General features: G+C 41.9%; 1 protein-coding gene across 1 annotated transcript; it reads right to left on the reverse strand.

Annotated features, from left to right (window-relative positions):
• Positions 1 to 98: 98 nt before the first annotated feature.
• Positions 99 to 25,161, reverse strand: atp10a (ATPase phospholipid transporting 10A). The gene is made up of 21 exons (XM_058638355.1): positions 24,501 to 25,161; positions 19,047 to 19,251; positions 18,609 to 18,694; positions 17,434 to 17,540; positions 17,221 to 17,352; positions 16,841 to 16,971; positions 16,161 to 16,413; positions 14,843 to 15,069; positions 13,834 to 14,028; positions 10,864 to 11,428; positions 8,837 to 8,940; positions 8,508 to 8,634; positions 8,129 to 8,313; positions 7,001 to 7,370; positions 5,921 to 5,997; positions 5,684 to 5,809; positions 5,336 to 5,536; positions 4,786 to 4,866; positions 4,530 to 4,634; positions 3,741 to 3,928; positions 99 to 3,021 (listed from the first exon to the last, which is right to left on the reverse strand). The coding sequence occupies exons 1-21, from the start codon at positions 24,911 to 24,913 to the stop codon at positions 2,478 to 2,480; spliced, it is 4,422 nt and encodes a 1,473-aa protein (XP_058494338.1). The 5' UTR covers positions 24,914 to 25,161; the 3' UTR covers positions 99 to 2,477.
• Between the last annotated feature and the right edge of the window lie 749 nt (positions 25,162 to 25,910).

Consider the following 25,910-nt stretch of genomic DNA (forward strand, 5'->3'; position numbering starts at 1 on the left):
TTTTTTAAATTAACATTTTTACAACAGTTTCCCTCACATTAAACATTAAACTTAATTTTATTTTTTCTTTAAACTTTCAGGAAAAAAGAAGCAACAGATTAAAACTTTAACGTTTTTATTTTCTTCACAAAAAGAAGTTTGAATATTAAGAGTTTGAGGTGTGTGTGTGTGTGTGTCACTGCTGTTGACTGAAGTTTTTCCAGTTTCATAAACACAAACGTTTAAAGATGAAAACAAAATGAAAACCAGGACATCCAGTGTTTGAAAGAGGCGGGGCTTTGACCAGAGGGACAGCTGAAGGCGCAGCGTTTATTGGTTGCAAAGTGTAGCTACTGTTGCTAATAAACATGTGACAATATTAACATTTATTGAGATTGGCACAGCACCCAACCCCCCCCCCCCCCCCCCCGAACCTCTGGAGGATAAAGCGGTAAATAATGTTTGTGAAACAACCAACATTTGAGTCAAAAACGTCAGTTTTAAGATCGTTATAAAAGAGGAGTTTCGGAAATGATTAAAAACATGCAGCTCCCCCTTGTGGTGATTCACTCAAGATTTTCAACAATTATCACAAAAATTGATAAAATCTTTCCTCAGTGAGGGTCAAGGGTCAGGCTGTGTCTGCTCTTTTCTGATTGGCTGTTGGTCCCAAACCAGCTGTTTTTGAATAAACCGGAAACAATTGCCATCACGTTCATTTTTAAAAAAAAAACTCATCAACATTAACGTGTAAATGTGTAACATGAACAAAAAAAAAACAGAAAAAATGACAAATTAAAATCAGATATTTTCTCTGTAAATGTGAAAAACATTTAATCAGAGAAACAAACGCGAACTCTCCTTGTCAGGTTTTAACAGCATCGGACACTGCGCTCACAACCTGCAAATTCTTTTCACGTCACGTTTCTCAAGCAAGTTCGTGGTAAAGTGCGACAGTGACACGTGTTTCTGACGTTAACGCCATGTTAATATGTTAATGTGATGTTGACATGGTAACGCAGAGTTTAAAGAACGTTAACACAGCATTTACACGACATTATACATTAACACAACACAATGTTAACGCTGTTAAGCAAATATTTCAACGTGAGCGACTGAAGCGAACGATGTTAGTTTTGCTTGCTTCTTTTCCATTTTTTATCGTGTGATTTGCGTGTTAATGTCTTTGTTTAAATCCAGTGTTTAAAGCACAAGCTATTGCTGAGAAAACACAGAAATATAAATGATCTTTGGTCAAAGAAACACTTTAACTGCAACATAACAAACAATCATCAAATATTGAAAGGTGCTGCTGCTGTTTTACGCTTTAATTAACGACAATCAGCAAAAATATGCTTTAACTTTAACTCGTTATTCAACGACACGGCCAAAAAAGTGCAAATTTATCTTTAAATGAACGTTCAGATTTTTTTGAAGTGAAAAATGTTTGAGGTACTGACAGAGAAAACTGTGCTGAGAGCGCCCCCTGCTGTTCTCTGTTTAAATCTACGATATCTTAAGAACATCAGTGATTTTTTGTGACGTAGATATCGTAGACTTAGACTGACGTAGATTTAGTCTTTTGTTAAGAGAATAAAATCTTGTTCTTGAGTGGACGATGACTTTGCTGCAGGTTCTTAACAACAGGGGGCGCTCACAGTGCAGTAAGTAAGACTTTTATTCAGTAACTTTTTCAACCACTAAGAAAACCAGAACTGTTCCTTTAAAGCCTCATCTGTTACATGTGGGGAGAAAAATAAAAACATTTTGTTTTTTTCAGCTGAAACAATAAAGTAAACGAAAAATGAGGAATGACGATTGTTGTTTGTCGCAGAACAACACGATTTTCTTACAGAAGACTGACGTCACTCTGCAACATTCAGATGAAAACATGCAGCTCGCCCCCTGCTGGCTGGCTGTGGTACAGACTGTAAACAGACCTGGAAAATCTGTTTTAATCTGAACCAAAACATGAGAATCAACAACTTCATTAGTGAACTTTAGAGGAACTGTAGCAGCTAACTGAACTAACTCTTCACACACACGCACACAGGGAGACACACACGCAGACACACACACACACACACACACACACACACACAGAGAGCATCATATCTGGTAGAGATGTTTTGGTTTAAACTCTTGACGTGATAATGATGATAATAAAATTTAAAGCTTGCATTAAATATTCTCTGGAATGTTCTGAACAGCTTTAACTTGTATAAAAAAAACCTCCAGCAACAAAGTGAACTAAAGCCACTGTTTCTGTGGGGAATTAGAAAAGTGTAACACTTCTGTGAAGACATGACCAGAAGCTTCATTCGTCTTCATCTGTAAAAACTTTCTTCACAATCAAACTTTACTGAGGTTTAAAAACAGGAAGTGTTTTCTTCTCTTTATAAAGTACCTTTTTCTCTCTTTTATAAAACAATCTGCTTGAAAAATAGAATAAAATTAGATAAAAAAAAAACAACTATGGTGCAAATCTGAGTGTGACGTCACGCGGTGGCGAGTGGCGCCTGCGGCGTGTGCGGCGTCACATTCTCGTGGTCGAGTCTTTCCTCCTGGTTCCTGGTGTATTTCACGCACTGAGAGCCGCCTGTAGGGGGCAGTGTCAGCTGGACACTGTGTGTGTGTGTGAGCAGCGGCGTGGAAGCGTTCTGGTCCGGACACTCTGCAGTGGGAGGAGCCAGCTGCTGCTCAGACTCTGAAGGAGGGTCTTTGGTGTAGGGCGGAGCCTCTGCTTCAGTGTAGAAACCTGCAGTGATGTCACTGTGAGTGGGCGGCGGCTTTCTCCGGTCCGCTTCCTCGTCTCTCTGTGACACTAGGCTGTGATTGGTCGCCGCTGACGTGGAGCAGGAGAAGCTGCTCTGCTCTTTGGCGAGTGACAGGAAGTGAGTCTTGTGGGCGAGCGGTGACCCCGCCTTCATTTTGCTCAGGCTGAGGATGTTCCTGCGAGTTTCAGTCGGGAGTTTGTCCAACTGTCTCCCAACCTGGACGGGACTGGGGAACAGTGACCCCTGACACGACCGGTAGAAATATCTGCAGAACAAACGAGGAACATGAGGAACATGTGGAGAACAACAGCAAACACACGGAACATGAGGAACATGTGGAGAACATCAGCAAACACACGGAACATGAGGAACATGTGGAGAACATCAGCAAACACACGGAACATGTGGAGAACATCATCAAACACACGGAACATGTGGAGAACATGAGGAACATGTGGAGAACATCAGCAAACTCACGGAACATGAGGAACATGTGGAGAACATCAGCAAACACACGGAACATGTGGAACATGTGGAGAACATCAGCAAACACACGGAACATGTGGAGAACATCAGCAAACACACGGAACATGAGTAACATGAGGACCATGTGGAGAACATAAGCAAACACACGGAACATGAGGAACATGTGGAGAACATCAGCAAACACACGGAACATGAGGAACATGTGGAGAACATCAGCAAACACACGGAACATGAGGAACATGAGGACCATGTGGAGAACATCAGCAAACACACGGAACATGAGGAACATGTGGAGAACATCAGCAAACACACGGAACATGAGGACCATGTGGAGAACATCAGCAAACACACGGAACATGAGGACCATGTTGAGAACATCAGCAAACACACGGAACATGAGGAACATGTGGAGAACATCAGCAAACACACGGAACATGAGGAACATGAGGAACATGTGGAGAACATCAGCAAACACATGGCTCAGAAATGACGTCGTACCGAGGTAACAGTGCCGCCACAGGCGTGATGATGCACAGCAGGTAGAAGACGGGCTCCTGCAGCAGCCGCTGCATGGTCCAGTAGGGGTTAGAGGGCGAGTAGCAGGTGGGACAGGAGGCGTTGTAGCACAGAGCGACGGTGAAGAACAACATCACGCTGAACAAGATGGACAACCAGTTCATCCACGTCTGAAGATCAAGCACCGGAAAAACATAGCATTATTATTACTACTACTACTACTACTACTACTACTACCACCAACAACAACAACAACAACAACAATAATAATAATAATAATAATAATAAAACTGCTCCACAATTTATTATTTAACATATTTAATTATTTCTCTGCAAAATCAAAGCATACAATGTTTTGTAATGTTGAAAAAACGTTATGAAATGTTGGGGAAAAACTCAACAAATACGATGTTAAAACAAAAATGTATACTAATATCATAAATAAACACCACTTCCACTGTTTCTATGTCTATGAAATGTGCGGTGACTGTCACTCATTGTCGAGTGGGTCAGGAGTGGTGGCCTCTGTGGGTGTTTTATTGCTGTCATTTCTGACTGAACATGAGATTGTTGTGATTCAGAAAACTTTATTGTTCTGCGTGGGTCGTACGTGAGCAAAGCATTTTGTTTTTCACATGTGGTTAGGCAGAAGAAAGAGGGAGGGGCTTCTGTCGCCATGTTTCACCACGAGTATTAAAAAAAATACACATTTGCGTATGTATATTATGGTCAGTGTGTATTGTGGTTGTGACAGAGTGGTGTTAATGTTACCCAGGTTTTGGTCTCGACGCCCAGGTGCAGCAGAATGGTGAGTAAAGCGATGGTGGTGATGGGAGTTCCCCACGTAAACAGATCCACATTAGAGTCAGCGTAAGCCTGAGGACAAGAAGAAGACGAGGAGGAGACACGGCAGAACCAGAGGACAAGAGGACCGGTCAGTAACACCAACAATAAAAACAGGAACAAATGCAGCTGAAGAGATCAGAGAGAACACAGAGATCAGAGAGAACACAGAGATCACACTCACAAAGTACGGGATGAAGAAGCAAACCAGACTTTGGTAGAAAGCATCGATCATGTTCATCCAGAACATGTATGGCTTATATTCCTGCAAACACACAACACACATTCACTGAGACCTGCATGTTTACGTTTAAGTCTCTGATCTCTACGTCACATGTTCACGTCTTTATCTCACTGTAAGACAGTCTTTTCCAACAGGAAACTGAAGTTTGTAAAGCACTCACTCTCCCACACCAAAGTCCATATAGAAAATCAGTGATTTTAGCTCGTGGCGACACAGGAGCTGCTGGTCTACTGCTGCCTCATGTGGTCACTTTGTGTCACCGAGGTCAATCTGAACAATCATAAAATAAGACATTTGAACTTAGTGATGGAGGCAGCAGTGGATCAACAACTCCTGTGTGCTGTGATGTTAAAATCACTGATTTTCTCTATGGGCTTTGGTGTGGGAGAGTGAGTGGTTTACAAACTCCAGTTTTAGGTAAATAAGTCAAGTTAACTTTTATTACACAGGTCTTTTGTGAAGAGGCTAAAACGAGTTTTCACTGACTGACCTCTGAGTTCTGGCCCGTCATGTAGAGCTGAGGTAGTTGCTGGAGAGTCTCTGCTGACACGTCCTTGTCCAGAGTGGCAGTGATGAGTTGAGGGAAGGCGGAGAACATCAGGTTGAAGAAGATGAGATACCACTGATCAATCATGGCTGAGCCTGAGAACCCACAGTAGAACTGATACCAGAAGATGAGAGCAACGAACATCTGAGGAACCAAAGACACAAAGACAAACATCAGGAGGAGGAACATCACTGTCGACAATACTCTTATTGATCCTCCTCTGACTATAAACTGTGAGCAGCATCTGCTGTTAGTGTTGGTTCTCCATAACCATCACTAGTTTACACTCACAGCGTTTTTGTAGAAGAAGTAGAGGATCATGTTGGCCAGGCGAGAGTAGCACCAGTGTCCATGGACCAGAAGAAGCTTCTGAAGATTACGGAAACGTGGGAGAGCAAAGTCGCTCGCCATCACCGCCTGCAGGACCACAGAGACATTACAACACACAGCCACTGCACTGACACAAAGTAATTTCCACAAACATCCACAGATTCAAATATTTTAATTGTCATGTAAAAACTTTCTGACCTGCATGCCCTCTTGTCCGGAGATGCCGACGCCCACGTCTGCCACCTGGATCATGCTGACGTCGTTGGCTCCATCACCTGAGATCAAACAGGAACTGTCATCATTGCTCTTTTATATGCAGGTGACGCCACCATGTGGTTTTACTGACAACTACACCACAACATTGAATGAAACTATAGCATTTAAGAAAAAGATGAAGACAGAAAAGAGCAGTAGGAGCTGTTCATGCTCACTAAATAAACATGTAAAATGACAGGCTGAGGTCTGCGCTGTGACTGAGTGAATGTTCATCATCATCATCTTCATCAGGGTTGTCACCAGGATTTTTTCACAGCACAGGGGAAGACTTAGTGCGAGCAAAACACATGCGAGTATTGTATTGAAATTGAAATTTTTAAATTTCTAACCCTCTGAAACACTATTTCCTGCAGTTTGAGGAATTTTGTGAAGTAAAGCTTTTTTAATTTATTTAAATAAGGTTGTCACGGGGTTCTGCTGCAATTTAACCAAAGAAATGATGATGGAGTGGTCGATGGACTGATGGTCATTTATTTACATTGTCACAGTTCTACTGTCTTTCTCAGGGACTGGACAGCTGTTCACATGTGCTCAGTTAAACACAGGTAATGGCATTTATGATGCGTTCTACCTCGCTACTAAATGTAGCACTTGAATGTCACGTGATCAGCGTGCTGGTCATGTAACTGTAACTGGATTCTGTTGTTAATGTCAACACAAACATTCTCCATATGCCAGCTGTGAGGAATATTTGTATAATTAACAGTATTTATTCTGTAAAAATGTTTTCATTGTATTGTTACTGAAAATATTCCTAATTAAATCGGAATTGAATTGATTAAAGGAATTGGTGGCGATATCCAGCCCATATTTATAGTGAAAGTGATTGTTTGTATTGCACGTAAATATGCATTCATATAAAGAAATAAAGCAGGTTTTATCTGAAATGAAAGGTAATTTTCTTCAGTGGCTAAAATCTGTTTTTCTCTTTTCTCTCGTCTAAACTGTTTTAACTCATCTATGTAAAGAAAACAAGTGTGTGTGTGTGTGTGTGACAGTCACCTATGGCCAGGGTCATGACCTTCAGCTTGTTCCGCACCAGTTTGACGACCATGCTCTTCTGCAGCGGTGTGGAGCGGCAGCAGAGGACGGAGCGGCAGCTTCTCGCCACGGCCAGAAACTTATCCTCCAAACTCTTGTCCAGAGCGAAGGCTAAGGTCCGCCCATCGATGACCAGACCCAGCCGGTGCACCACAAAAGGCGTGGAGTGGGAGGAGGAGGAGGAGGAGGAGGACAAGGACGAAGGCTGATAGATGTCGAAAGGTGCCAGGTTTGCAGGGTGGAAGGTCTTGGCAGCCTGATCCGTGGAGCTGCAGAAGAATTTGGCCTGGATATAATGTAAACTCTCCTCCAGTAACAAGGCACAGCTCTCCTGCAGCACCAAGACACAGAGACACACAGAGACACAGACATGGAGACACGAAGACAGAGACAGACACAGACACAAAGACATGGAAACAGACACACAGACAGAGACAAGTTCAGCGTCAGGACGGACTGTCTGAGCTGCTCAACATCTGTCTGACAGATGTTTCTACAGCAGCAGCAGCAGCGTGACCTCAGTGTTACATAAACTACAACACGTTACTGAGTAATAATCAAAGAAAAACACACATGTGAGGATTGCTCTGATCTAAACTATGAAATAATGTCCAACTTATTGTAAAAATCTGTTTAAAAAACAAACTGAAAACACTTCACGTTACATTTTAGTCACAAGTTTTCTCTTTTTAAATGTATGAACAGAAATGGGCGGAGCCTTCGGTCTGGACCTTTGCTTGGTTCTGATCCAAGAAACTTTCAAAATGACAGCATAAGTGACATAAGTATAACACATGTGCATGAAAATGACACCAAACGTTACTGTGACCTAAAAACAGGACTCACACTGTGAAAATGTAAGGTTATAAAAACTGGGCTTCCAGTGTTTTGGGGGCGGGGCTTAGAGCAGAGACGTGACAGGACAGGTCGGGGTGAATCAGTGAACTGTTGTTGTCTTTATGCTCAGCTAAGCTAACTAACGACAGGCTGTTTATAACACACAAACACAATTGGTGTTTGAACTCTCTCTTTAAAAATGTAAACATTTATAAACCTTTGTTGTTTTTAGATCTTTTATGTGTGTGTCACCTGTGAGTCAGCGTTCAGGGTCAGAATCTCCTCCTCAGGATCCAGCAGTTTACAGGCGTACGCGATGTTTACGGCCGTTTCCTGTTTGTCCCCCGTCAGCACCCATATCTGCAGCCCGGCCTGGCGCAGGGACGCGATGGTCTCAGGAACGCCGTCCTGCAGACGGTCCTCGATGCCCGTCGCCCCTGCAGGACCAGACAATTAACGTCCACAGTTTATTTTATAGTCGGGATAGTTAAAAACATACAATGCTGTTTCCACTGTAGCTGTTTGTCTTGGTTCATCTCTGCTGTGATTGGCTGAGCTGACGGCCAATCACAGTGATTTAACACAACCTCACCTGAGGAGAAAAACGGTGAAATAAAGGAAGATAAATGACCTAAAAGCTGCAGGTTGTTCTCCAGACGCAGAGCCGACTCAAACAGCAGCTCCTCTCTGCCCTGAATGGCCGTCTCAGCCTCCAGGTGGCGCTGCAGCCAGCAGGCATACTCTTCTTTGGTGAGGATCTGAGGTCGTCATGGTGACAGAAGGTGTTAAACATGAGATGGTGTTTGTGGGGATTTTAACGACATGTTTTTGTGATAATATTAGCATTATTAGCAACCGTTTCCCTCACATATACAACTTTATTATAAACCAGTAACAGTAACAGACAGAAGTTAATGAAGTTACAATATGTCAAAATCTTGATTTTATTTTGATCAGTACCTTCTTTGCGATGCACAGAGTGCGGAGTCCGTCTGCAGCATACTGGTTCAGGTAGTTCTGTGTCCTGTACACAACCTTCTTCTGCCGTTTTCCTTTAGAGTTTCCTGAGAAACACAAAGAAAAACAAAGATTATTTCATTTTTATGGTTGAACATTTTCTTCAAAGACAGCTGGAGCCGCGTCAAAACAGGACTGTGACGTCCAGGTTTGTTTTTCACCGTCTTCCTCCTCCTCCTCCTCATCACATGATCAGTGAAATACGTCCCTCTGTGTCTCCACAGACACAGAAACAGCTGAACGACTACAGCTGTAAAGTCTCTGATATCTACGTCACACGTCTTCACGTCTTCCTCTCACTGTGAGACAGACTTCACTGAATAAAGTCAAAAATACATTCAACACAGGAAATGTGTTATTTCAAAATAAAGGTGGAAATGTTGAAAGTCACGTTTCAAATGTAACACAAATGTCAACAATCGAGTCAAAATGTGCAGAATATTCATCATCATGAGTATAAGTATATATATATATATATATGAATATTTAGGTTGAGTGTTAAACAAGGAGCAGCATCTCACTCTGAATGGAGCCATTATACAGGTTACTTCTCATACTGTGCTCTGATTGGCTGATTTTACCCAATGGAAAAACAAAGAAGTGAGTTGTCTGAGTGAGGACACGCCCCCTGCTGGTCATTTAAGCCATGGAAGTGAGACACATGGAGGGGGAGGAGGAGGAGTTAGCTGAGCAGAAACAAAGAGAGCAGTGTTTCCTTCATTATGAGAAAAATCAATAAAGCTAAAGGTAAACAAGAGCGAAAAATAAGATCAAAGTGAAAACCAGCCTGAAACACAGAGACTCACTCTGTGTGAACACATGAAAAACACTCACCCTCCCACACAAAAGTCCACAGACAAAATCAGTGATTTTAGCTGGCGGGGACACAGGAGCTGCTGCTCTACTGCTGCCTCGTGTGGTCACTTTGTGTCACTGAAGTTAAAGTGAATGTAGGATTTAAAGAAAAACACACACACACACACACACAGATTTTGTTTTTTTTTAGCAGCAGTGAACGATGACATTACACGTCACACGTTTACATCAGTGGAAAACATGAAGGTCTGAGGATGATGACGGTGAAACTCCAGCCTGAGCACACACACACACACACACACACACTGTAACTAACACACACACTGTAACACACACACACACACAGTGAAATCACTGTGTCCTGTTAAAGGCACAGTTCAGCTGGTTTCTTCTGTCTGGTTTTAACAACAAATACACTCCATCCTGGATGTGATGCCATCACAAAAAACACATTCAGACATGGACTGAAGCAACATGAGTCCACTTTCCTGTGCATGAATGGAAACCTGTCCTCAGGACTCCGCCCCTTCAGCTGATGTCACATAAACCCGCAACAGTGCGTAAGTCTCATTACCATAACTCTGAGACCGTTTGTCATATCTAGAAAATTCTACTATGGACTGATGATCTGTCCAGGTTGTGACTCCGTCTCTTGTCCTATGTCAGCTCATAGTACAGTATGTCCACCAAAATCGGTCAAAAAAGTCATAGTATAGTATGTAGTTCAAAATCACCTAAAAAAGTCAAGGTCTATTATGTGGTTAAAAAAGTCATAGTATAGTATGTCGTTCAAATACGGTAAAAAAAAAGTCATAGTATAGTATGTCGTCCTGTGGCCCTCATGTGGGGGATAAAGGCGTAGAAGGTGGATGGATAAGCAGAGAAAAAGCTCTGAGCTCATATACTTGTCATTTCAGTAGAACCTCAGGACTTTGGAAGAACGAGTGTCCAATCACAGACGAGATTCACCGTCACACGTCTGTGACATTAGCTTCTCAGGACTGTGATTCTTAAACGGTTGAATAATTGACAGATATGGAAAGTGAAACTTCTCTTAAAAACAGGAGCAGAACATTTTCTGACAATTCTACAGCCGTAACATCTAAATAAATCCTCATGAAGGTCATGAGAGGGTCACAGGTGTGTTTCCTCACCTGTGTTGGGAGGTTTGATGAGGTCCATGATGACAGAATCGGCTCCTTTCGTGTACACAGTGATCTGATCCGTCAGAGGATGTCGAACCACCACCGACATGCGCTTCCTGGTGGAGTCGAAGCCCAGCGTGTGCAGCAGTTCAAAGTTCAGCTTCCCCAGGTGAGGCAGCTCCACGGTCACCTGGTCAGGAAGACGTCCCACCAGCGAGCATTTGTAGGCCTTGGCTGCGTAGACGAGCGCGGCCTCGTCTGGAGACTCCGCCTCGTAGCGCAGCTCGCCCTCCTCCTGGTCCCATGACTTGCCGTCGTAGCAGAGGGGGGCGGGGCTGAAGGCATGGTCCAGGCCACTGTGAGACATCATGGCTTCCTCCTCCAGCTTGGTGAGCGTGCTGTCTGCAGACGGCGAGGACAGAACACTGGAGCAGCCTCTGTTAGAGGAGCGGTTGGTGACGAGGCTGGAGGAGCTGCTGCTGTTGGAACCAGACGTCAAACGACTCGGTGTGAAGCGTTTGATGAAGTCCTCGATGGTTTTGACCGGAGACTTTAACTCAAACCTCACACGAACCTGGACGACAGAGAAACGAAGAGTGATCATCTCCTTCATGTCAAAGTTAGTGACTGTGCAGAAGTCATGTTCACGTCTTCATCGGACATTCAGTTTTCATGATTTCTTTGTTTCATGGAGCAAAGAAACCAGAAAATATTCACATTTAAGAAGCTGAAAAATCACAGAAAACTGTAACAATAAAACTGATTCATCAATTATCAAAATAGTTAAGTAATGATTCATCTTTACAGCCCTAAACTCTCCCACACCAAACCTCATAGAGAAAATCAGTGATTTTAGCTGGCAGGGACACATGAGCTGCTGGTCCTTTGCTGCCTCGTGTGGTCACTTTATGTCACTGAGTTGAGTCTTAATGAAATATTTCAAAAGCCGAAGTGACAAAATAAGTCATTAGAACTTAGTGATGGAGGCAGCAGTGGATCAACAACTCCTGTGTGCTGTGATGTTAAAATCACTGATTTTCTCTATGGACTTTGGTGTGGGAGAGTGAGTGGTTTACAAACGTCAGTTTCCTGTTGGAAAGGTCAGTCTGACAGTGAGATAAAGACGTCAACATGTGACATAGATATCGAAGACTTTAAAGTTCCAGTGTAGAATGTCTATCGCCCCCTGTGGAGCTCTGAGTAATTACAACAACACAGTTGTAATTATTCGGGTTTCACAGTAGGTTGTGTTGTGTGTTTTAGTGCAGCGTTACTGAGACTCACACAGAGCTTAACTATGGCAGGTGAGTCTTATGTTAAGAGGCTAAAATCTATTTTATTTCACATGAAGCTGGCAGGTACCACAGTTTGGACTGTACCATCTTTAAAGTGAGTGACTCTGCAGAAAAGCGCCTCTCTGCTGTTACCATGAGATTCAGCTTCAGTGGAACAGATGACAAAAAGTGAGGTGAACAGCAGATAAAGTGAGTCACTGTGAGTCTCACACACACACAGAGATAAAAAACACTGGTCACCAGGACGACATCATCATAAAACCTGAACAAGTTCACTGAGACACAGACAAACAACAAGTACAAGGAAAGAAAGGAGAGGAAAATGAAAGTGTGTTTGTTTTAAAGTTGTGCTTAAAGAAAATAAAAAAATAAAAAATCAGCTGTGCTGATTTATGTTTATGTTTAGTTTTCTCAGAAAAACCTCTCACACACACAGAAACACACAAACACAGGGAGCAGGGGGTAGTTTATGAGCTGCTGAGGAGAGGATGTTACTGCTGAAACAGGACGACCACACCCACCCACACACTCACACACAGCCTTTCTTTCCCTCTCACTCTCACTCTCACTCTCACACACACTCACTCACACACGAAGCAGCAGGAGGAAGTTTTACTTCTTTACTCTCTGGATTTTCAGACTCTTTTTATGGTCAAAATGATCCCAAACTAAACTTTTGTCCAAACACATAAGGGACTAATAAAAAGGAGACGTGATTCCATGAAGCAGGGTTGGTGTTGGTTGAACGGTTCACAGAGAGTGAGACTAAAGTGAAAGCTGGGTTTGTCCTCTGACCTCAGCTCCCACTGAACAGACACATTCTCCTGGAGCGTCTGCATTCACTCATTCATTCTGTTTACTCCAGAAAGGCCAACATGCATGAGATACAGAAGCAAAACCAAGACACATTCCTATCACTTATGTGATATGGCAATAGACTTCTTGAATCTACTCTCTTACTGAAGCCTCATTCACACTCAAATTAGCAGCTTCATCCAGGATTTATGAAACCAATGAAAGGGTGATGAACATCACGTCATAAACACAATGGAAATGAAAATAACAACAGAGTACACAGCCAGTGTAAGCTTATTATAAATAATATGGATATAAAGCTTCACACAGGTTGTTTCTCTGACAACACACTGTCAAATAAAATATAACGTACTGTTTATGATCTGTATCACATCTGTATCACATCTGTATCACATAGAGAAAATCAGTGATTTTAACGTCACAGCACACAGGAGTTGTTGATCCACTGCTGCCTCCATCACTAAGTTCTAATGTGTTATTTTGTCAATTCGGCTTTTGAAATATTTCATTAAGACTCAACTTAGTGACACAAAGTGACCACACGAGGCAGCAGTAGACCAGCAGCTCCTGTGCCCTCGTGAGCAAAAATCACTGATTTGCTCTATGGGCTTTGGTGTGGGAGAGTGAGTGGTTTACAAACTTCAGTTTCCATAAGGAAACGTCTGTCTAACAGTGAGATAAAGACGTGAACATGCTCTGAAAGATATCGTAGACTATTACTGACATAGATGTTTTGACGATACCTTACACAACCACACCCACAAAAACCACTGAACTAATCCTTTAACTGATTAATAAAACGTTTTGTAGAAGGTCAAAATTAAAGTTACATTCAACTTTTTCAGGAGGCAGGAGACGCGTGTCGTACCTTGTGTCGCGGCTGGTTCGGGGATGAAACCACCACCGTGTTGCAGACTGTGAGAGCGATGAAGAAATCGATGACGTCAGCGAGGTCAGAAGGCAGCTGTGACACAGGCTGACTGTGGAAACGCATCAAGTCCATCTGACTGCTGCACTCGTTCACTTTGTTCAGAAGCTGAGGGTCAGGGGTGATGTCCTTCTCCTGCAGGACACACACACAAACACATACACACACACACACACACACACACACACACACACGGGTGGTTAATGTTGGGGGGGGGGGGGTCATCAGTGCAGAGCAGATGGAACACTATGGCCGTTTCTCATTATCCATACTTGTGTGTACTTCAAACATCATCAGCCTCAGTCCAAATTCTGTTGCAATTCTCAAGCCCGTGAGCAGCGAGGACGGTTCTCAAACCCGGAAGTGTTCTCGCTCGGCCCATTTTACCAAGTATGCATCAGGTGGTGACTTAGGCGTACTTGAGTAGGCCATGTATCCCAGAATGCATTTTGGTGGAACATAGCAGCAGATAATACAAATATAAATCTGAAATAAATATTTTTCTCTGTCCCGGAACGCAGTTTTACGATTATTTGAGGCGAGAAATGAGTCAGTTAGAATTCAAACATGTGGTTTGTGTATTAAGATATGATGTATTTATAGTTTGGCAGCGACGTCGTCAGAGGTGATAAGCTCCGCCTCTGCAGACGCTGGTGCTCACTGTGCCCGGTGCAGAGCAGCGTTACCTCGGCCTGTCCTGATGGTATATTTTAATACAAACAATTAATACATTAAGTTAAATATTTAAAATGTGAAAATAATAAAAGTATATATGCATTTATTAAAAGTATTTCATATCCATTCATCAACACCCGTTCCACCCGCAATTCAAACAGTAGAAGAAGGAAGTAGCTGCTGTTCAAATTGAAGAGTTATACTTGGCGAGTATGTACTCCAGTCGTACTTCTCAACTACATACTTGAGTATTGAAAAAGGGCCTATGACTGACCATTGGGCTGCTGAAGGCTGTGTGTTTGGACAGGATGCTAGCACGTTTAGCCTCTGCCCTGCTGCCTGTCCTGCGGTGGGACTTGGTGCTGTGTGAGCGCAGAACCACAGGGGGCACTGTGGCGCTGTGGTGGCTGCTAACACTGTCCCGCCTGGGCAGAGTGCCTCCATGTGACGTACACTCCTCCTCCTCTGAGTCCATCTCCTGGTACATCGCAAGTCTTTTAGCTGAAAAAACATGCACATGCGTCGTTAACAGAGCGATCACAACACACGAGAAAACATACAAAGTTTGTAAAAACATTTGCACATGTCGTTAACAGAGTGATCACAACACACGAAAAAACGTACAAAGTCTGTAAAAACATGCACACATGTCACTAACAATCACAAACATGCTAAACAAGAAGTGTTTAGTGAAGTATAAAGTGTTATAAATATTGCACTTTGGTGTAAATGTAGCGTCTCAGCATTAGCCTCAGGACAACAGCTAGCTTAAAATTATTTCCATTAAGTAGTTAGCTTAGCATTAGCTCCAGGAGAATAATTAGCTAAGCATTAGCTCCCCAGGAGTAGTAAGCTTAACATCAGCAAACTCCAGGAGAATAATTAGCTAAGCATTAGCTCCCCAGGAGTAGTAAGCTTAACATCAGCAAACTCCAGGAGAATAGTTAGCTAAGCATTAGCTATCCAGGAGCAGTACGTTTAGTGTTAGCCAACTCCAGGATAATTGTTAGCTAAACATTTGCCAACTCCAGGAGATTATTTAGCTTATCTCCAGAAAAATAGTTAGTGTAACATTAGCTAACTCCAGGATAGCATTTAGCTTAGCATTAGCTCCAGGCGAATAGTTAGCTAAGCATTAGCTAACTCCAGGAGAATAGTTAGCTTAACATTAGCTAACTCAAGGGGAGTATTTAGCTTAGAATTAGCTTCAGGATAATATTTAGCTTGACATTAGCTAACTCCAGGAGAGTATTTAGCTTAGCATTAGCTCCAGGAGAATAGTTCGCTTAACATTAGCCAACTCTAGGAGAGTATTTAGCTTAGCATTAGCTCCAGCAGATTAATTGAAGGTAAGTTTACTCTCTTGTGCTTGTGAAGTAAACATTTAAGTGAGAAAAACAAAACTCATAGTTTCAGTTTTCTTCTCTGGTAGTCATGACGATGCAAATATCATCATCCTCTCCCTCTCTCTGTCAGTCATGTAACCACACACAGTAGTTCTAACTCACATTAGTAACAGAAATTATATGAAAGCATTAAACCATTGTAAACGTGCGTGTGTGTGTGTGTGGGAATTTCCTGGCTCCGCCCACCATTAGCATCATGGGAGTACTCCACCCCCGCCACAGTGCAGCGGCGAAACACCATCTTGTTGTCGGTCAGTGTTCCAGTCTTATCAGAGAAGATGTACTGCATCTGACCGAGGTCTTCAGTGATGTTCAGAGCTCGACACTGAAGGTGAGAGTCTGTGTCCTCGTCGTAAAGATCCAGGTCCTGATGGATGAAGAACACCTGACAGATCTTCACAATCTCGATCGACACAAACAGTGAGATGGGAATCAGCACCTGGAAGACACCAGAGACAAGATGCAATATTAGTATAAGACACTGTTCCCATGACCTTCAGCTAAAACACATTCATGTTTGTCATTCAAATAAATGAATGAATGAATGAATGAAGCTCAACACCAGATAATAAATGAAAGTGATGAGAAGTGAAGTCAAACTTCTCGTGTGGGGAGTTTTCAGGGAAACGAAAGTATTTTCCACAGACCGGGTCATGAGGAGACCCTGGCAGAGTCACACGATTAACGCTGGTCACATGATCTGTGAGTTCAGCGTGACCGGACTGGTGACCTGCTCTTTATTTCATCACATGACACACATGACACAGGGCAAGGCCACTTTTACACAAACATCAATGTTTGTCCAGTTTGTGTTTGTTTAAAAAGACAGAAAACACACACACACCCCCGATCTTTGCGTCTCATACCTGGAAGACGATAATCATGGTGAGGAAGAGATATATGGCTGACATGATGGGAGACATGTCCGTCCCCTGTGGACTCAGGACGTCAAACACTGGTCTCTTATCTCCATACTGAAACATCCACAGACCATGACCTGAAGACAAACAGCAGCATTTATAGACCATAATATTCATCATTATAAACACCCAGACTCTCCTGTCATCATCAACAAAAACACCTGATGAAGACTGAGGACCAACATGATGAAGACTGTGAGGACAGATGATGAAGACTATGAGGACAGTGATGATGAAGACTATAAGAACAGACATGATGATGAAGACTATAAGGAAAGAGATGATGAAGACTATGAGGACAGTGATGATGAAGATGAGTTACACACCCACAGCAGTGAAGAGACACATGACCAGGAGGATGAGGACACACCAGAAGACGTCCACGTTCATCTGTCTCTCCAGTTTACTGCGTTTGTATCTTGGTCCATTGTTGTTCAACATGGCTTTGGTCTCATGACCTGCAGAGAACACAGGTCACGCAGAGGTCAGACAGGTCAGACTGAGGTCACTTAGAGGTCAGAGGTCAGCATGTGACTGACCTGCGTAGATGACGATGCCCACGGCCTCCTCAGTGTTTCTGACGGTGCAGCCGCGCAGCAGCAGGTTCTCTTTGTAAAGTGCGTCTCTTCTGCCGTTGCCATGGATACTGTCACAACATTTAAAGGGACAGACTGTGACTTTTCAACATGATTGTGTGTGTGTGTGACACAGAAGAGGCGTGAGCTCAGTGAAAACATGGCCCCCACAATAAAAATAATTTCAGTTAAAACACACAATTTGTTTTCAAAAATCATTTTCCAGGACTTTTCCAGCTGCTATAGTTTCAGATTCAGACAGAATCAGTGTAAGGTGGTACTCAGACAGGATTAATGTGACATGGAGAGGTAATTATTACTAACTTGTGCAAAATACATACACATAAAAATAACAACAGTAGAAGGCACTAAGTCAAAATCTTATTCAGTCATATTGACGATATCTCATATGTCACTTTTGACATATGAGACAGTGATCAGTTTCTTTGGTGTTAGAATGTTGTATGTCTGCCTCCCTTGACCTTTGACCTCACTGTCAGGTGGATGAGTGTCCTGGACGCCGTCAGAGGTCAAAGGTCAGACTTTCCTGCTTGTAAAAAAGCTGAAGGTTGTTTACATTCTGAGGAAAACTTTATCATTGTATTAACGCTAGTAAAATACATTTATGTTGAAAACATCCATAATATATGAATAATTATATAGGATTTCTGTGTCTGACGACCTGTTGATGCAAATGGAGCCAAAACATTTAGTTGGTAACAATATGTAACTTTTGTAAACCACTCACTCTCCCACACCAAAGTCCATAGAGAAAATCAGTGATTTTAGGTGGCGGGGACACAGGAGCTGCTGGTCCTCTGCTGCCTCGTGTGGTCACTTTGTGTCACTGAGGTCAATCTGAAGAAAGGATTTCAAACTCTGAAGTGACAAAATCAGACTTTGAACTTAGAGATGGAGGCAGCAGTGGATCAACAACTCCTGTGTGCTGTGATGTTAAAATCACTGATTTTCTCTATGGACTTTGGTGTGGGAGAGTGAGTGGTTTACAAACTAACAGTGAGATAAGGACGTCAACGTGTGACGATAAAATCAGTTTTTCAGCCATGTTTTCACTGAGTGTCTCAGCAGCAGGGGGCGCTCACAGTTAGCCAGCACAGAAGTAGAGAGTAAATACTCACATGTAGCCTCTGAATCTGTTCAGGTCGTTGTTGGGTTTCTCACATTCAATGACACTGTTGTATTTTAAAGGGTTAAAGTCACAGTCCTGCAAACAGGAAACACAAGAGCTGAGGGTTCACACTTCCTGTTCAGGTAAATTCAACTGCTGCTGGTTTCCTGTTTAGTTTCAGTGTGTGTGTGTTTCTTTCACCTCCTGTTAAATCCGAGTAATGTTTGTAAGTTTCCTCATTATTGTTATTACTGTTTTAATAAACACTACAGTATAATGAGAGGGTTGTCGGTTTGATTTCCTTGATGTTTTTAATCCTGTAAAGTCAAAGTTCTTTAAGCTGCAGTGACTTGGATGGAAAGTGTTGTGTAAATAAAGTTTGATTGATTGATCATATGTTGAAGACAACAGACGCAGCAGGAAGTGACATCACGAGTGGTGTCCTCACCAGGTCGAAGAAGCTGCGGACGACTTGTCTCTGTTTGAGGTTTGTCTCTCCGTCCAGCGTGGCCGTCTCGATGTGACACAGACGGTCCGGGTCGCTGGAGCTCAGCAGGAGGACGTCGGCGGGAACGATCTCGTTACATCGCAGTCGCACAAAGTCGCCCACTCGCACCTCCTTCCAGAACTTCTCCACGTAACCACTCTCGACTCTGCACAACGACAACAACATCATCATCATCATCATCATCATCAACAACAACAACAAAGACACGGCCTTGCTTTCACTTGATGCGGAGAAGGCCTTCGATTGCTTTGTACAGGGCTTACTGCAGAAGTCTTAACCAATAATGTGGTCTCTAAACCTTTTACTATCTCCAGAGGTTGCCCGCAAGGAAGCCCTCTATCCCCATTTCTGTTTATTCTTGCAATAGAACCACTTGCAGTAGCAATTAGGACACAAACAGATAGATATGGAATTTGGGACGGTCAGATGGAACATAAAATAGCACTTTTTGCCGATCACGTAATTCTCTGTTCCTAAAAAATTTAAATAGTTCCATCCCAGCAGCTGATCTTATTGAAACCTTTGGAAAATGATCTGGATACAAACTTAATTACTCAAAATCTTCTATAATGTTACTTAATGAATCAGATAGGATAAATGGCAATGTTTCTGTCTCTCCTTTTAACTCTACAGATAATTTCACATATTTGGGTATAAAAATTTTCCCTGAGGTGAACAAGATTTCTCAAACAAATTATTACTCATTGCAGGAAACTACGACCTCATCTCTAGAACGCTGGACATCTTTACCAATATCAATGAGTGGCAGGATAAAGATCCTTAAAATGAACATCCTACCTAAATACCTTTATTTATTCCAAAATATCCCTCTTCCCCCTCCCTCTTCCGTGTTTACTAGAACTAGAAAATTGTTTACCAACTTTATTTAAGGTGACGTTTTTATGTCCTTTTCAGAATTATCAACCAAATATAACATCCCAAAATTGCATTTTTAAATACCTCCAAATTAGGAGTTTTATATTGTCTTCTCAACACTATTCACTAGACGTACCTCATTAGAGACAGCTATTACAGGAAATTGTTATGGTAGAGGTTTAATCTCATCCCTGTATGATTTGCTTATATCCGGGTGTGATGAATGGAAGATATAGGTGAGGAAATATCACTACAATATTGGAATGGGGCATGTATGAAAACTCTGAAACAAACAATTAACAGCAAACCTGAAACTTATTCAATATAAATGGATATCCCATAAGTACAAAGTAAAGAATCTAGATTTGTAGATATGTGTATATTACAAGCTAAACGTATCATTTCCCTTAATTGGAAAAAAGTTGATGGACCAAGAATTGGAAGGTGGATTAAAGAGATGGCATCAAACATGACTTTGGAAAAGATAACTTACATTATTAAACGGAAGCAACATGTTTTTGATGACATCTGGAAACCTTTATATGTTTTCTAAGACATGACGCCAATGTTGATAACGTGCTACAACAGGAGGAGGCTCTGAGGGAGTAGATTGTCCATGGGGCGTGATATAATGTCCTGTGGAACGCATCAATGTTATAACTGTTTTCAATATTTGTTTATTTGACTTGAGTGTGTGTATATGTATTATACTTTTTTATTATTTTATTTTTAATTTTTTATTATTTAATTATTTTCCTTTTTCTTCGATTTCGAGGGGATGGGAGGGAGAACGGGGAGAAAAGTTTGCCTTGTTGTATGTAATAGTTTTTGCTGTTTCATATGCTGTAATCTGGAGACAAAAAATTAATAAATACATTTATAAAAAAACGTAGCCTACATACTCAACTCAACACATCCATTATGACAAGCCTGTACATCTACTTGCCTTAAGTCACCACATATCAAATCAAACCTCCACATACACATCACATCTCAATCAAAAAACAATATTTTGCCAATATTTTAGAGACCGCCCCAAAATCTCACAAATAATGTTTCCAGGGGAGCTCATGTCTCATTAAGGGGGGGTGAGAGGGCTGTAGTTCACACCAACACTGTGACTGTGTGCACATTACCACTCTACTGCAGGCTAATCATCACTGTAGACACTCTCTGGTACTGTAGACATCATGTGTCAGGTTGTGAAATGTTCCTATCATAGATCACATCATGATGGAGATTATAGCTGATGTGAATATTTCTGACGCAGCTGGAAACACTTAAACTTCACCGTAGTTTAGAAGTGACTTTTTGAATCTAGCTGCAGACGAAATCTTAATGTTTGACAGCATTTCAGTGACTGTTTATATTTACACGTCAAAATATAGTCGTGAAATAGCGTTGAGCAAAATGTTTTAATGTAAAATAGAGTCAAAAAAGTGAGTCAGTTTGAACATTGACTCTTGAGTTGGACTTTTTAATTATAGGTCCATAAGTAAACTATGTTTTATCAGTTTGATCCATATTCTCATCTTCAGTTTGTGTCTCGTCAGGTTACAGCTGAATAATTATTGAATCAAAAGTAACATATGGTAGTACTGCAGCATTTATCATCTGTTAAATGATGAATGAGTGGAAATGTAATAGTGTTCATTTATTGACTCCTCTCTCCACTCCTAAATGTCATGGTCATTGGCATGTGTTAATATTTCTGCTCAACTGGAATAAAATGGAGGCTGTGCTCTTGTTTACCCGTTGCCATGGTGAATCGTAGTATCAGAGCTCCATTGATGATGGCTTTTTTCATTCCCAACGCACACGCTTAACTCAGAGTGAACATACTGAGAGTTGATTGAACTAATGCTGATCAGCTGTTCTGAAACTGAAAATTCAGAGTTGGTCAACCTAGAGTTAAGGTTTTAACTCAGAGTTTGTTGAACCTGCTTTCTGAAACAGGCCCCTCCTCTCCTCACCCTCTCCTGCTCTCCTCTCCTCACCCTCACCTCCTCCTCTGCTCACCCTCACCTGCTCTCCTCCTCCTCACCTTCACAAAGTGACTTTAAAAAGAAGCAGATGTTTGAACATTAAATCTTCACAAAAGGATTTTTAAAAATGTCTTTCTGATGAAACAGAGACTCAATGTTCTGTAAGAAGAATGTGTTTCTTCTTAAATCAGCTGAACGTCTAAATCTGTCTGTTTATCTTCACAGGTGTTAAATGATCTGATGTTTTCTGGTCACATTTGTGTCTGGAGACTGAAGCTTTTGTATATAGATAATAAGAGATTATACACACCTGCATTATTTAACGTATGCACACTAATGGCGCATTTCCACCCGCCGTCACAGGAAGAGACGTCTCACACACAAATCAAGCCAAACAGCGCCGAACTGTGGATCACTTAAAACTACTTAACAATCCTAAAAACGTGGGTTAATCTCCAACAACTACCAGGGAAACAGCGGCGGTGATCGCGAGCGGTATCACAGACTGCTGCCGCTGTAGTCTGTGGAGTAGGAGGCTGTACTCCCGAGACGTGTGGACAGAAATCAAGCCGAACAGTGCTGAACTTCACCAACAACTACATCACCAAAACAACTACAACACTAACAACAACACGAAAACAGCAGCAACACTAAAACAACTTCACCAACAACTACAACTTCACCAACAACTACAACTTCACCAACAACTACAACACTAACTACAACTTCACCAACAACTACAACACAACAGTAATTACAACTACAACACGAAAACAGCAGCAACACTATAACAACTACAACACTAACTACAACTTTACCAACAACTACAACTTCACCAACAACTACAACACTAACTACAACTTCACCAACAACTACAACACTAACAACAACACTAACAACTACAACACTACAGTAATTACAGCTACAACACGAAAACAGCAGCAACACTAAAACAACTACACCTTTACCAACAACTACAACACTAACAACTACAACACGAAATCAGCAGCAACACTAAAACAACTAAACCTTTACCAACTACAACACTAACTACAACTTCACCAACAACTACAACACTAACTACAATTTCACCAACAACTACAACACTAACAACTACAACACGAAAACAGCAGCAACACTAAAACAACTACACCTTTACCAACAACAACACTCACTACAACTTCACCAACAACTACAACACTAACTACAATTTCACCAACAACTACAACACTAACAACTACAACACGAAAACAGCAGCAACACTAAAACAACTACACCTTTACCAACAACAACACTCACTACAACTTCACCAACAACTACAACACTAACTACAATTTCACCAACAACTACAACACTAACAACTACAACTTCACCAACAACTACAACACTAACTACAATTTCACCAACAACTACAACACTAACTACAACTTCACCAACAACTACAACTTCACCAACAACTACAACACTAACTACAACTTCACCAATAACTACAACACCAACTACAATTTCACCAACAACTACAACACTAACAACTACAACACTAACTACAACTTCACCATCAACTACAACACGAAGAACAACAGCAACAACTACAACACTAACAATAACATGAGTGAAAACTTTATTAAAGTGTGGAGTGAGTGAACACTGAGTCTTTTGACGACTGTGAATTCTGCTCTGTGTGGGCGACACTGCTGCTTTTCATTAACACACACACACACACACACACACACACACAATGAGCACTAACAGGTTGAGTTGTTTTTAACAATAAGCAGGTCTTAAACATTTAAATGTTTTCAGTGAAATAAAGTGTTTCCATTCACTGATGTCAAATAAACTGAGAAAAGCACAGGTGGCGCTAGACTGAACGTGCAGGACACTACAGAAGAAGAACAACTTCATATTGTAATAAAATGTAAGAACGTGATTGACATTGAACATGTGAGGGGACACAGGTGAGTGGACACATATGAGTCGACAGCAGAATGATTGACAGCTGCTGCCAATAGGAGACATAGTGTTAAATGTTTGTATTCATTGTAACATATTTATATTTTATCTTATTACACTGATGTAAACACTATCCATGTCTTTATTCTAGTTTTACACTGACTTTTATTTATTAAAACTTGACTTCTTGTGTTTGCTGTGTCCTTCCTCTCGAAGACAAACAAAGTCTGTTGACATTGAGTGAAAAACGTAAAGATTTGTTTTAATCTACATTTTTTTCTTCTCTTTAACACGCATTTATTATTATTATTATTATTATTTATATTCTGTCATTTAGTTTCTTGAACTCTATTTGATGATATGCTGATATACTGAGATCTGATTGACATAATTTACGCTGTACAAAATTAAACATTTAAGATTTTTACAGACATCCAATATTAGTTTTTAAAGCCAGTATCTTGCTGATAATCCTGATATTACATTTGGTGATACATTTATCACCATAATAACGGACACTGACGTGTCCACAAACACACTACAGGGTGGTGTCAGGGCGGCCCTGCAGCAGCTCAGGTACCTGCTGAAGACCAGACAGTCCAGGTGGTTGATCTCGGTGTCGGAGCGGTGTCTCCTGAAGTCCTCCCACAGGTCTTTGATGGCGGTCACGGACAGGATGAAGACCACCGGGGCCAGAGCCAGTTCCGGCTGGAAGGCGTTCACCACCGGGACGAAGTTGAGCAGAGCGATGAAGACGAAGTAGACGTTGGCGAACCTGTGGAACTGTTCGAACAGGTTCTTGGGGAGGAACGATAGAACCGTGTACTTGGTGGTTTTGATCTTGTTGTCGGCGCAGCCTCGGTTCGGTTCTGCGTCGTCGTCGTCATGTTTGGACCGAGTGTTCGGGAGGACGCTCCGGGTCTTTTTGTTCTCTCTGCTCTTCTTCTTCTTTTTCTTCTTCTTCTTCGTCGGTTCTTCACTTTCCCGCGCCATGTCCTCAAACTTTCCCCGCACACACTCACGCAGACGGAGCCGCGTTCATGCGATCATGTCGCGGCCGCAGTTTCACGCTCTCACCGCTGATGTTCATCCATGTTTCTCTCACTCTAACAACTTTTCTAATTTCTCTCTCTTTCTCTCGCTCTCTCTCTCCGGTGACGAAAGGATGCTCTAACAAGTCGCCGCCTCCTCACGTGATCTACAAACTCTGTGGATAGGGCTCCCGCCACTGTCCGCGCGCTGCTCTTGCGTCTACAGATCAGCGGGCCTCGCGCACACAGGAAGTTAGTCAGCGGGTCAGCCCCTCCCATTTTTCCCGAAATCTGAGCGCCAGGCCCCGCCCCTTCCAAAAAATGTGTGTTTTTTTCCCCCGTCTCCAAGTGCCACGCGGTATGAGTGGAGTTTACAATGAAGACAGGAAGAACACACACACACATGCACACACACACTAACTAAACAACTCCCGTGTGCTGTGATGTTAAAATCACCGATTTTCTCTCTCTGGACTTTGGTGTGGGAGAGTGAGTGGTTTAGAGTTTTACACCAGGAAAAACAGATTTTAGCCACTTAACAAAATCCTTGTGTAATAACATCTACGTCAGTTTACGATATCTACGTCCCATGTTCACGTCTTTATCTCACTGTTAGACAGACTTTTCCAACAGGAAACTGAAGTTTGTAAAGCACTCACTCTCCAACACCAAAGTCCATAGAGGAAATCAGTGATTTTAGTTGTTATGTTTAGTTGTTAGGAGTGGTTGATCCACTGCTGCCTCCATCACTAAGTTCTAATGTCTTATTTTATTAATTCAGCTTTTGAAATATTTCATTAAGACTAAGCTCAGTGACACAAAGTGACCGCATGAGGCAGCAGTAGACCAGCAGCTCCTGTGTCCCTGTGAGCTAAAATCACTGATTTCTCTATAGACTTTAGTGTAGGAGAGTGAGTGTTGAAATGTCCCTTTAAAACAGCTCACGCAGACATGTACAA

The sequence above is a fragment of the Solea solea genome, chromosome 9 (genome assembly GCF_958295425.1).
Source record: "Solea solea chromosome 9, fSolSol10.1, whole genome shotgun sequence".
NCBI classification, from domain to species: Eukaryota; Metazoa; Chordata; class Actinopteri; order Pleuronectiformes; family Soleidae; genus Solea; species Solea solea.